The sequence below is a fragment of the Myotis myotis genome, unplaced genomic scaffold, assembly GCF_014108235.1.
Source record: "Myotis myotis isolate mMyoMyo1 unplaced genomic scaffold, mMyoMyo1.p scaffold_m19_p_8, whole genome shotgun sequence".
NCBI lineage: Eukaryota > Metazoa > Chordata > Mammalia > Chiroptera > Vespertilionidae > Myotis > Myotis myotis.
In genome coordinates, this window is record NW_023416390.1 from 21,452,893 (window position 1) to 21,466,058 (window position 13,166).

A 13,166-nucleotide genomic window follows, 5' to 3' on the forward strand; every position below is an offset into this window, starting at 1 on the left:
CCGCATGTGGCTCGCGAGCCGCAGTTTGCCGACCACTGCCCTAGTCCCATCCCCAGTCGGCTCCCTGAGCCAGTGGCCGGCCAGCAAAGCCAGGCCAGCAGAAAGCTCAGTGCAAAACCAGTTTCTGAATGAGGAGAATGAGTTACAGGCCTGGGACCTGCCCACTCCTGTCCCTGACCCGTCTCCCCACACAGAGCCCAGTGGTCAGTGAGCAGGAGCTTCCTCAAATACAAAGCTCTGGCTTCCTGTTTGGTGGCAGGGACATGGAGACCTGAATGACCCCTGTGAGCCCAGGAGAAGGCTGAGGCAAGTGTGGGGCAAGCTTTGAGATGGCTGGACCCCTGGGTCCTCCTTCCACCGGGCTGCTAATTCTTTCTGTGACCTGGGGCACACTTAGGTCCCCTTCATCCCACACAGCCCCGCTGCTGATCATGCTAACTGCAGGTCAGTTCCATTCTTTCTTGACCGAGGTGGCCTCACTGCGACTCCTCCTCACTCTCCTCCTGCTGCCTCATCCGTCCTCTCATTTCTTCATTAGACAAATATTCACCAGCCCTTCCCATGCGACAGACAACCCTGCCCTCAGGAAGCTTGCACTCTGGTGGCCATGCCTCCCTGTCCCCTCAAAATGGTCTCTGTCCCACCCCTACACCCATTACTACCTATTCCAATTGTGCCTGTCTTTTAAGACCATTTTTTTTTTAATGTAAGTTCTTCCCCCAAACCACCCTGAATCTCCCCCTGCCTAGAATCTATCCCATGCACTCTCCTCGGTGACATCCACAGACACGATGAGCTGCACCCTGTTGGCATGTTGCATACAGCAGTGGTTTTAATTTTTTAACAGAGAAACTTTTCTTTTTCTAAAACAATCTTATATGAAGTCCCAATATAGAAAAGTGACAGCAGTGTTTATGGCTATAAATGTATCAATCCAACAGCACACCATTACAAACTCAATCAGTAGAAACATGAGCTCATGTTTGCATGAGCCCAGCAGAGTAAAGTGTGGAATTACAGACCACAATGGCAATCTGTGTCAGCTTCAGTAGCCAGGTTATTCCCACACTTTGCCTGGGTTTTGTGATATAGAGAAAACACTGACTCATACTGATATATGACTGCACATTATAACAAGGTTTTTCCTCCCCTCTTAAGAGCTCAGTTACAACCTGAGGATTGTAGGGTTCCATGGAACACAGTTTGAAAACCACTACAGCATGTTAACATTTGTACATGGGTCCTAACCACTGTGCCAATGGCGGGCCTCCTGGAGTCAGAGTTAGCCTTCTGGTCAGTCTGAATCCTCCCAGGGCCAAGTTCCTCTGAGGCACTTAGGAAATGCTGAATGGATGGAGGCATCAACCAAAAAGTTCCAGGGTCATCCCAGAATTCAGACCTTCTGGGCTCCCATGTTCTGATGAAGTCTAGCCCAGCCAAACAGAAGTCCACCCAAAGAGTGGAATGGGAATTAAGGAGGCCAGGATTGGGGAAGAAACGATCATTTAAACAACCCTGCCCTACTGTCATCGCCTCATTAAACTCTCGGCTTCCTGTCCAATTCCTCAGATCCCTACTGGCCTAGTCCTGGGAGAGGGAAGGTGACAAGACTCGAGGCAGAAGGCAAAAGACCTGGCTGCCTGGTCCAAAGCTGAGTGACCCTCGCTGCCCTTTGCCTCCAACTAGTCCTGGATTCTCAACCTGCCCCTGCTCTCTCCACCCCCAAAGAGACCAGCCAGCCAGGATGGGGGAGAAGTCACACTTACTTAGCAGGGGCACCTCCCTCCGTCTTCATCCACCTGTGGAGAGAAAGATGGTACAGCCGTAATCCACTACACCTTCTCCCCGGAGCTCAACCCCATGCATGCCCAGACCTTCTGGGGGAAGGCAGAGGAGCCCTGCTATGGGTTGGGGGTCATTCAGATAAAGAGAACTGTGGCCTGTCTCTCAAGGGTTCTCTCCCCGGTGTGGAGAGGAGAAGCAGATTCAGGGTCAGGGACAAGACAGAGGGGGCAGAAGTAGGTATTTGGAGACCTTCCAGGGTCTCCAAATTTGTCATGGGAAAAACTCAAAAAGATGCCCAGCACAATTACTTTCACTCTCACAGACACAGGCCGATCTTCAAGCTGAACCAAAAATGCACACACGCACACATATGTTCACCTGCACACACATGTGCTCACACAGAGACTTCAGTGTTCTAGAGCTGGCTGGGGGAGAAGGTGTCTACATGAGACTCACTTTCTCTCCTGTGGATCCAGATCACAGAAGGTGACGGTGTTGAGAGGGTAGTGTCGTCTGAAGAAGAGCCTGTGGTACAGACATCAGATAGACAAAGAGTGAGTGTTGAAGTGACAGGTCAGGCCACCTTCCCATCATCTGTGGCTGCTGTAGGTCAACACAGCCTCTCCCGTATGACCAAGATAACCTGGGCCGCTCACACTGGGGACATAAGCAATGCATGGAGACAGACAGATATGTCAGAGAAACATCTCTCAAATGCTACAGGTTAGGAAAAGGAGAAAGAAACTGGCACTGAGGGATGAGAAATGGGGGTACCTTGGAGGAGAAGGATGGGGTGGGGGGACATGTTAGAGAAAGCATGAGAGGAAGTGCTCTGTTCTAGAAAGCAGGTATTTTTGTCAGTTGCATTTGCAGCTGTATACCCAATGCAGGCATATTTGTAGAAAGATGGAAAATGGGTGGATAGATAGGAAGATAGATGGAGGCATAAATGAGTGAAGGAATAAATGGAGGAGTATAGATGGGGAATGAATGGATGCAGAGATGGATGGATCAACTGGTGAGTGGGTAAGCAAGGGGATGGATGGATGGATGGATGGATGGATGGATGGATGGATGGATGGACGGGTGGCCGGATAGACAGAGGATGGATGGGAGATAGATGGGTATAAGGCATGAGTCAATTGGTAAGTAGGTGGGTAAATGGAAGGATAGATGGGTCACAGGAGGAGAGCCTAACACAGAAGTGGGCAGAAGAGTCTTACTTTCTCTGGTTGTCAGTCAGTGTAATTCCCTGGGCAGACACTTTGAAGTGAACGATGGTGGCAGCTGGCGTGGGGTCAGCAGCCAGTGTCTCGGAAGTGGCTTTGGAGATGGCCTGTGGCCCAGTGAGCGACTCCATGTCCACGGAGTTGACGAAGAGCACGTTGCAGGCTGGAAGAAACCCACCCAAGGAGACGTCATGGGGGCTGGAGTGGGTGGGGATGACCCCCAGGTCCTCTCTTCAGGCCAATCTCAAGCCAAAGCACCTGAGCCCAGAAATGTGCTGTGCCCACCCAGAGACATTTGGGTCTGGGAGTGATGTCTAGCCTGCACCTGCAGGAGGGGACAGGGCAGAAAGGAGGAAAGGCCTGGGCAGGGTCTGGCCACTCACCTGCTCCTTGCTTTAGCAGGTCGGTGGTTGAGTTGGCAGGGCCCGAGCTATCTTTCGAGTCATCTGTGGGATCTGAGACAAAGATTTCATTCAGCCAGTAATTAAAATTCTAGACCTGGAAAGGCTCCCCAGTCTGGATGGGCCTACGGTGAGCTCTACAAATGCTTTGCGCAATGGATACTGCTTTTCATATCAGACACTGGCAGCAGGTACGTGCGTGTCCAGTTGGAATGGTCAATAACTGCTCGCCGGTTGAGAGCTCTAGATTCCAACAGAGCTGGGTTGAGGCTCTCAGCCCAGGACCTGCTAAGTATCTATAAAGTGGAAATGATGGTGATAGAAGTGCTTCAGTGGGTTTTTTAAATGCTCCATGTACAGTGTTAGCCCAGTGCTAGGCATAAAGCATGACTTCAAGTGGCAGTTGGTGGTGTTGTTCTTTTGTATTGATGTCTGTGTAGATCGATAAATGCCCTCACTCATTAAACACTTAAATAGCACAATTATAATTTTAATATTAAAAAGCATCAAGTACCATTTACGCCAGTGTTTTTCAGACTTTGCTGTGCAGACTTGTTAAAACCAGAGAACCTGATTAGGAGGGACTTGAGAATAGTTGCATTTTAAACAAGGTCCCGGGGGTGCTGAGGCTGCTGGCCAGGGGATCAGGCTTGGAGAACTGCTAGTTTATACAATGTCAGTATTAGTTTGATCATCACTGAATTACTTTGGTAAATTCTGTAGAAATATCATTTAATTAGTGTCTAACTGTCATGGTTAATAATGCTATTTAAGTTGCATTTGAACTTTTAAGCTAATAATGCTGGTCAATTATCATTAATAATTCAATGAATCGAATTGGATACATAGAGACTATCAGACAATATTGGAGGTTTTCTGTGTGGGCAAAACCTCAGGAGCTCCTCAGGAGAGGAGCAAGTCCCAGGGGCACTTCTGAATGTCCTATCATTGGACAGAGGGAGAAGGCACCTCGGCTCCCAGTTTGCAGCCCTCAAGTTCAGGGCCAAGCACATTCCCCTCCTGTGGGCGCTGGGAATAGAAGCCTGTGCTATAATAGAAGCTTCAATTTGAAGAGCTTGGGGTCCACCTGCCATCCTCCACGGGTGGGACACCCCTCTGAGAGAAGCTGAAATCTCCTTTGCTGGCCCCGGGTCTCACTCAGAGTCTCATCCTCTGTGTCCTGAGGCTATCGGGTTCCAATCAGACGTCCCACAATCAAAAGTGGGCTCGCTCTTTCCTATCAGCTCAGTGTGCCTCAGTCAGGGGACATCCTGTCAGCCACACAGACTAGAAAACTCTAGGGATATCTGACCGTCCCCTTTCCTTCCCATGCAGAGCCCAGCCACCTCTCCTCCAAAGGTCCCTCCAGAGTGCTGTCTCCTGTCCGTTCAGGCCAACCTCCCACCCCGGGTGCCCCATGACCTAAATCTGCCTCCCCCCTCCCCGCCGACGCGCATCTCACCCTCTGGACAAGGTCCTCCCCACGACTGCCTCCTGGGATGAGGCTTATTCTGATAATTCATTTGAATTTCTTTAAGCCTCTAGAGAATTTTTTAGAACAATCTGGCAAGTCAATTATGTACATTCCTGAAGTTAAGCTTTTTAATAAATGTTTCCTTTTTTTTTAAATAGAAAAAAAGAGGTGGTTTCAAGTTTCCCCAGATGGCAAAATGACCCATGTCCTCTAAGCCTGGCCCAAGCTCTGGCGTTCTGGCAGGGGCGAGAAACGAAGGAGGCCAGTTCAAGGGTGGGCTGGGAGACGGAGGAGTGTCAGGTTCCTACCTCGGTTTGGAATGACCAGCTTACAGGGCAGGGCCAGCGGGATGATGGAGTGCTGGTAGACCAGGGCAGAGAGAGATCCTGCGGGGAGGGAGATGGCATGTCAGAGCAGCTTTGCTGGAAGTGGGCCGGAGCACCGAGGGAGCCCACCACGCCGCCATGATCAGCTTCTTCATTACCCTCCCACATCCCACCAACGAAACTGAAAATCCACTCCCTCTTAGTTAGCGAGACCCAAGGGAGAACATTCCAACGGCTCACCCTAGCAGTCATAGGTTACTTAACAGCTTTCCTTTAGAGAAAGTTACTCCCAACAACTCTCCCAAGCCCCTCCATCTGCCGGGGCCCCTCTCAGGACAGTGCAGCAGAGGACTCAGAGAATCGTGGGATCAAATCCCAGCTCAGTCACTTACTAGCTGTGTTCATGCATAAGCCTAACTTCTATGAACTTCCATGTCCTCATATGTAAAACTAGAGGCCTGATGCATAAATTTCATGCAAGGGGCTCAGCCCTCGCAGCCGTGGCCCTCACAGCCCCAGCTTCATCTGAAAGGTCGTCCGAAAGGATGTCCGGTCTAATTTGCATATTACACTTTTATTATTATAGATGGGACAATGGCACCTACCATGCAGGATTGTCACGAGACTAGAAGTAACAGAAGGGACCTAGACAGTGACTTTCACATAGTAGGTGGTCAATAAAGGAAACTGTTGTTATAGCTATTATTCAAATTACCATGATAACAAGTCTCGGTGGGGTAGAACATCTATCAAGAGGAATCTGGCAGAGTGAAGGGACTGGAGGACAGAGGAAGGGAAACCACTGTCCATTTCTCTGCTGTGTCTAGGACAAGGGGGGCAGACAGAACCAAGGTGGGGGGCGGGGGGCTGGGGCAGGCCTGAGGCTCTCTGCAAGCCAACTGGGGAGACAGAAGTGGGGGAAATCTCACCAAAGTTTGGCTCGTTGGGGCAGCCCTTAAGCTTGACTCCTCGGGGGCCGGTCTCTATCAGGAAATGTCTCACCAGCTCATGGGTCATGTCCCCTGGGATGAAAAGGAAGAAATGAGGACCAGTCACTTCTCATGGTGCCCTCCCACCACCTCCCACCACCGATTTCTGACTTCTCCACTGTGCAGGGCTTTGACGAGAGAACCCTGGAATGGAGGGACTGCCTCTCCTTTCCTCCACCTCAAAGAAACGCAACCACAGAGACCCAAAAATCTGGCTTCCCTGTTCTCTGACCCCAATCACCAAGCCCAAGACTCACTCTGCTGAAGAGGGTTTAGCAGGGACCAGCTCCCATGAGAATTAGAAGCCTGCCCAGCCCCCAGGTCCCTCTGGCTTTGAAGAGACCATATGGATCACCTATTCCTGAGGCCCAGTTAGAGAAGACAGTGTTACCTTTCTTATTCTGCTGCATGATGGTCGGTGGGGGAGAAGACACCTTCATGGCCAGCCCATAGGCTCCTCGGAAAGAGTGGCTGTCACGGATGATGAAGGCCCCGGGCTCCTGGTCCTTCAGCAGAGCGATGGCTGGGTCGGGAAGGGATAGGAGAGAAGAGGAAATAAGAAATTGATGGCACTGGCTTTCCTTAAGTCTCATCAGGCCTCTGGAACCTCATTCTCTCTTAAGTGAGAGGAGATTCTTTAAAGTGAGAATTCAAACACTCTTAAGGATCTTTCTATACTGGAGTTGGCAAACTTTTTCTGTAAATATTTCAGGCTTTGCAGGCCATGCAGTCTCTACTGCAACTGCTCGACTCTGCCACTGCCACACAAAAGCAGCCACAGACAGGATATAAATGAATGGATGTGGTTGTGTTCAATAATACTATAGTTACCAAGCAGACAGCAGTCCGGATTTGACCCGGGGGCCGCGTCACCAACACCATGTCCTATGTCCACACAGACTTTCCCTTGGGGCCTGAGGTGGGCCTCATCTCCACCCCTATAGTCCCAACTTTATTTTTCTGTAAAATATACAAAAATCTCCCATATCATGCAGATGGAGAGCTAACATTTCCTACTATCTTGGCCAGCCTTTTACTTTGCCCAGAAACCAAGACTTTGCTCATTTTAAGGATCCTTCAAAGAGGTGCTTACAATCACTGCTCTGCTCCCCCATACTTTACCACAGCGACTGCTCTTCCTGTCTGACCTTGATCCCAGCCCCCTCTCTATGACTACCACCTACTGCAAAGAGGAAGGAGTCTACTTAAATTTCTTGCCCAGGGGAATCCCGGGGAGCAGCAGCCAGCTATGACCTTGGATGGACCCCAGAACCCCCAGCACTCACCCTGTTCTCTGGAGATCTCAGGTTTGTACCAATACTTGGAAGTGTCCTGGACAAATTTTACTTTAGCCCTGGTCTCTGGGCTGTTGTCTAAAGGAAAAAGAAAAGGGATATGGGTTAAATTGTGCCCCCCCAAAGATGTGTGCGGGTCCTAACCACGATACCTGTGAACGTGACCTTATTTGGAAATAAGGTCTTTGCATATGTAATCAAATTAAAATGAGGTCGTACAGGATTAGAAGGGTCCCCAATCCAATATGACTGGTGTCCTCATAAGAAGAAAAGAGACGGAGACACAAGAGGAGAGCACCATGTGAACATGGGGGCAGATTGGAGAGATGCATCTACAGCCGAGGGACACCAAGCACTGCCGGCAACGAGAAGCCAGGAGAAAGGCCTGGAGCAGACACTCCTCCCTCAGAGCCTCCAGAAGGAGCCAACCCTGCCAACACCTTGATTTTGGACTTTTGGCCTCCACTACTGTGAAAGAAAAAATTCTGTGTCTTCAGCATAAAGTCTGTGGCACTTCGTTATGCTGCCCTAAGAAAGTCAGTCACCTCAAACATCAGCAGAGTATTGCTCAAGGGCCCTGAGCAGCTTTGGCATCCTCTCCGTCCACCACCAACCACCGTGTGCCACAGAGCTGCCCTCCTGTTGTCTACCTACCGCCAACCACCGTGTGCCACAGAGCTGCCCTCCTGTTGTCTACCTACCGCCAACCACCGTGTGCCACAGAGCTGTTCTCCTGCTGTCTACCTACCGCCAACCACCGTGTGCCACAGAGCTGTTCTCCTGCTGTCCGTCTACCGCCAACCACCGTGTGCCACAGAGCTGACCTCCTGCTGTCCACCTACCGCCAACCACCGTGTGCCACAGAGCTGCTCTCCTGTTGTCTACCTACCGCCAACCACCGTGTGCCACAGAGCTGCCCTCCTGCTGTCCGTCTACCGCCAACTACCACGTGCCACAGAGCTGCCCTCCTGCTGAAGGGCTGGTAAAGCATTCTCCCTGAGCCAATGAAGCCCTACTCCACCCCATCTCCTTTCTCTAGAAGATTCAGACTAGACCCTTCTTGCAGCTTCTTCCCCACAGTATAAGACATCCAGCTCTAGTCCCTTTCTCCACAGGCTCAACGTCCCAACTTTATCGTAACAACCTTGAGAACTGGTCAGAAAGACCATTTCGTTCCACTTCTCCCCAACCTCCTCCTCATTCCCATGTGGAAAGCCTGAGTTCTGTATCATAGAGGGCAAAGGCATCACTCCTGCTCTAGAACAAACAGGGGAGGGGCTGGCCTAGAATTTGGAAGCCATCTCGTGTGTTACATACCCCACTTCTCTGGCAGATGCTCCCACTCCCAGACCCTCTGCAGACCCGGGATGATTTCACAGAACAATAGGTTCTAGAAGGCCCTCTGAGAGCACCTAGTCCAACCTCCTAACTCTAAAATGAGGAAAGTGAGTTTCAGAGAAGGTGAGTGAGCTTCCCAACCCCATATGTGAGCCTTTCCATGGTAATAGACCTTCTCCTGTTAGACCTTCCCGGGTGAGAAGACCCAGCAGCCAGTTCAGTGCCGGCTACACCATAGTTTTCTGCTAGGTATTAGCTTGTGTGCCCCGCGCTCCCCAACCTCTTCCTTTATCTTTGGGAACAAAAGGAAACCAAAAGGGGGATGGGTGAGGAGGGGAAAGGAATATTCCAATTGTACATGTTTCCTCTCCTTTCTTGAGAGAGAGGCAGAGCAGAGGGAGGCTGTGTTAGTGATGCGGTAAAGCTCAGAGCATCCAGACCAGGGACAGGGGTGGGTTATGTGTCCAGTGCTTAGTCAATTTCAACCTGTCACTTACACTCTGGTAGGCTCCTGGGACCTGTCTCTGGAGGACAGTGAGGGGCTAGATCAGCTCCCTCTCCTGAGCTGTGCCCTGGAGGAGGCCTCTAGGCTAGCCAGCTGGGCCGTGCAACTGTTGCAAGCTGCCTTTCTCTGCTCTGAAGCCCCAGCCGCTGGTGCTGGGCCTGTCTAATGAGCTGTCAGAGGCGGCTGCAGCCCCATGTGCCTTCCTGTGTTGACTCCAATGGCTATTTTAAGCAGGGAAGATGGTGGGAAACAGGAAATGTCCCAACTACTAGAAGTTTTGCATCCTCCAAGGAGAGGAGCTGGGAACCAGATGTCTCTTGTGGGCAGCAGGAAGTAGGGGCGTGCAGGGTCGCTGCAGAGTCCTGGCTTGGCAGGCTCAGGGCAGGACCCAGGAGTGACACGTTGAGAATCCAGGCAGCTGGGGCCCATTCCAGGCTGCCCAAAACATTCCCGATCTTCCTTGAATGCCTCAGGGCCCTGGGGTCCTCTGCATACAGGCACGTTCCAGGTCTGGATGAGAAGCTACGTATTAGCTGAGGCTTTGACCTCTGTGTCTGGATAATGAGCCCTCTCAGTGGAAGCCAAGAGGCCGAGTTCTGGTGACGAGTGAAGAATTCAGTGTGCAAACCTGCACAGGCTTCAGTGAAGCTGGCAGAAACTAGACTCCAGTGAAATGCCCTGGCCTTGGCCCATATCACATCTGGCTGCCAGATCTATTATTAGTTATGTGTGCACAGTGGGGACCCAAAGATGAGAACAAAGGGCTGGCAAAAGGTTTGGGGTCCAGGTTTGGAAGGCAGAGTGTCAAGGTTATGCTAAATCACCATAACCCTCAAGATAGGGAAGCATGATCCAACAACTCCAATGTTTTAGAAGCACTAGTTTGGGTAGTATGGGACTGGATTGGCAGCCTGGCCCTGCCATTTCTTAACTGTCTGACTCTGGACAAATGACTGAGCTCTCCAAGCCCGTTTCCTCATGTGTGGCTGTGAGGATGAAAGAGACTGCTTAGCTCAGAGCCTGGCGCACAGCATGTGCTCAACAAGTGGGAGTGGCTCTGGTAATCGGAACAATAACACTGTCATTATTATTATTTTCACCATCCTCATCATCATCAGCAGCTTCATCCCTGCCCCCACAGTCACCACAACCATAGCACAATTCTTTTGAGGACACCTCCAAATCCCATTAAACAGATAAGGCAACTGAGGCCCACGGCCAGTGATCCACCCACGGCTGTCTGCCAGGAGGATGCCAGAACAGAGAGCAGTTCAGATATCCCAGCTGATGGACTTAACCTGTCAGCAGGAGACGCAGAGGTGAAGGAGAGGCCCACCTGGCATGGAGTACTTGGAGAAGTCAGGCAGAGTGTGCGAGAAGGAGACAGTGCTGCCTCCACTGGGACTGGACATGCCACTGGCGACAGGTGAGGACGACACCTTCCCATTGATGGTGGCATAGTTGGGGAGGCTGCCCACTCGGTCTCCCATGGACATCCTCCACTTCTCTGGCAAGGCCGGTGTTGGACTCCCTTGCCGGAAGGCTGCTGAATCTGGCGAAGGGGAGGTGGCGGGGCTGCTCAGGCCCGGGTAGTAGGCAGGAGACACGGGGAAGGAGGGCGTGGAAGGAGCCTGGTAACCAGAGGCACTGCTCTGCCGGGACAGCGTGGGTCTCCGGTCCTCAGGGGTGGAGTAGCCGCCATAGGCCACGTGCCGATCTAAGCTGGGGCTGCCAGGAACCACGGATCCAGATGCTCCGAGATGACGGCCCAGGATGGGGCTTCCGGGGCTGGATATTGTGTTGCCATGGAGATTGGAGGCCAAGTTGCCCTGGTGGGCTCCAGGATGCCGGCCCAGGCTGGGGCTCCCTGGAGTGGTGGCCACATTACCAGGGAGGCCTGAGGCCTGGAGGGCCCCCGGCTGCTGGCCGCGGCTGGGGCTCCCTGGAGTGACAGCCACACTGCCATGGAGGCCTGAGGCCTGGTGGGCCCCAGGGTGCCGGCCCAGGCTGGGGCTTCCTGGAGTGGTCACTGCACTGCTCTGGGGGCTGGAAACCACATTGCCATGGAAACCAGTTGCTGGCGGGCCCATCACCTGGCGATGGCTCAAACTGGGGCTGCTGGGGGCAGCCATGCCAGGGTTGACAGCTCGGCGGCCAAAGCCGGGACTGGAGGGAGTGTTGGTGCCCACTGTCCTGTGGCGTGCTTGAGGGCTCCCAGGGACCGCGTGGACACCAGCCGCATTGAACTGAGGCCGGGCCTGGCTTTCTGGGGAGCTGAACTGCTGAAGTGAGTAGTCGGGGCTGCTGTAGCTGCTGCCCACGGTTGGAAGAGGAGAAGAACTCTGGTAGCTTCTCTGAGCCGAAGGGCTGGGCTGGCCCAGGCTGCCAGAGCGGAAGCCAGAATCCAGCAGAGGCTGGGTGGGTGTCCGGGGGCCCTGGTCACTGCTCTCCCCCGATGGGAAACTCCCCACCGAAGTGCTAGAGAGAGAAAGAGCGGATTGAGATGTCAGCAAATGTACTTAATGAAGAACAGGTTTCAGTGAGCACTCAGACTTCCCTCCCACCACTAGCAACAGCAGTGGGTTCCACTTGCACGCATGGGAATGTCAAGGCTTTTACATCACCCTGTGGCACCATCGGAAGAAACTGAGGCTCAGATAGGTTAAGCAATTGGCTCAGGATCACACGGCTCATAAAAGACCAGGGTTTCGAGTCAGCTGTGTCTGATTCCAAAGCACATGTTTTCCCCGCTGTACTACTCTGGCTCCTGAACCAAAGTCAAAGCGAGGAGCTCTCTTCCATCGAAACTGAAGGTGACTGGGTCTAATGAACAAAATAAACTAACAAAATAGAAACAGGCTTCTAGATAGAGAACAGACTGACAGCTGTTGGGGGGGGGGGGGTGAAGGAGGGCTGGGTGAAAAAGGTGAAGGGATTAAACCAAGGAGGAAAAACTCATAGACACAGACTACAGTTTGGGGATTACCAGAGGGAAAGGGGGATGGGAGGAGTAGAAGAGGGTAAAGGAATGCATGGTGAAGGAAGGACACAATACAACATACAGATGATGAATTATAGAATTGTACACCTGAAACCTATATAATTTTATTAACCAATGTCACCCCAATAAATACAATGACATTAAAATAAAAGAACTGTAGGTGACTCCTTGTCAACTCCATATCACAGAAACTGAACACTGGAGAGGGGGCCAAACCACCGGGATCCCGTTCCCACTGAAAATGTCCCACCCTGATTCGGTTTCCCCAGGTGCGCGCCATCATTACCTGCAAATGTTGTGGGTGTCAGAATTGTGCTTTCATTCCTGGGTAGCTCCAAAAACCAAAAATAAGGAAGTCTTATCGAGGGAGATTTCAGCTCATTATAAGGTCTGCTCTCCAGCCATTGGATCTGGCCAGTAACAGAGCGAGCTGCCTTGCACAGTAATGAGACTCCCATCACTAGGAGCATTTAAGCAAAGGCTAACTAACCTCTTGACATGACTGTTGTGAACGGAATATCTTCCATTGGAAGGTTAGATTAGGAGAGCTCAGAGGTCGAACCCAATTCTAAGACTGATAAAATTCCGTTCGGAGGAGAGTGTGCCTGGGGGAACGGCCACAATCAAAGGTTCTCCTCTGAAGTTAAGTACTAGACCAAAGGGAAATATAACGCAATGGCCTCTGAGTTGGGAAACTTGGATTCTGCTGTTCAAGTTTTCCCATATGAAAAAAATAAGGGGGTTGGGTGAGATGACCCTGATTCTTTCCAGATACAAACTTCCATCCCTCGATGACATGGCAGGAGAGACGAAGGTTGGCAGG

At 51.6% G+C, this 13,166-nt stretch overlaps 1 protein-coding gene across 20 annotated transcripts in view; it reads right to left on the reverse strand.

Annotated features, from left to right (window-relative positions):
* The window catches only part of TNS1 (tensin 1), a 222,503-nt gene that overhangs the window by 6,036 nt on the left and 203,301 nt on the right, over positions 1–13,166 (reverse strand). For all 20 annotated transcript variants that reach the window (XM_036319688.1, XM_036319699.1, XM_036319697.1 and 17 more), the window contains 9 exons: positions 10,679–11,820; positions 7,491–7,577; positions 6,596–6,727; positions 6,145–6,237; positions 5,198–5,275; positions 3,398–3,469; positions 3,009–3,177; positions 2,242–2,310; positions 1,767–1,799 (listed from right to left, as the gene is read on the reverse strand). In XM_036319688.1, the coding sequence (XP_036175581.1) occupies positions 1,767–1,799; positions 2,242–2,310; positions 3,009–3,177; positions 3,398–3,469; positions 5,198–5,275; positions 6,145–6,237; positions 6,596–6,727; positions 7,491–7,577; positions 10,679–11,820 (1,875 nt within the window). The remainder of the gene's footprint in view (positions 1–1,766; positions 1,800–2,241; positions 2,311–3,008; positions 3,178–3,397; positions 3,470–5,197; positions 5,276–6,144; positions 6,238–6,595; positions 6,728–7,490; positions 7,578–10,678; positions 11,821–13,166) is intronic.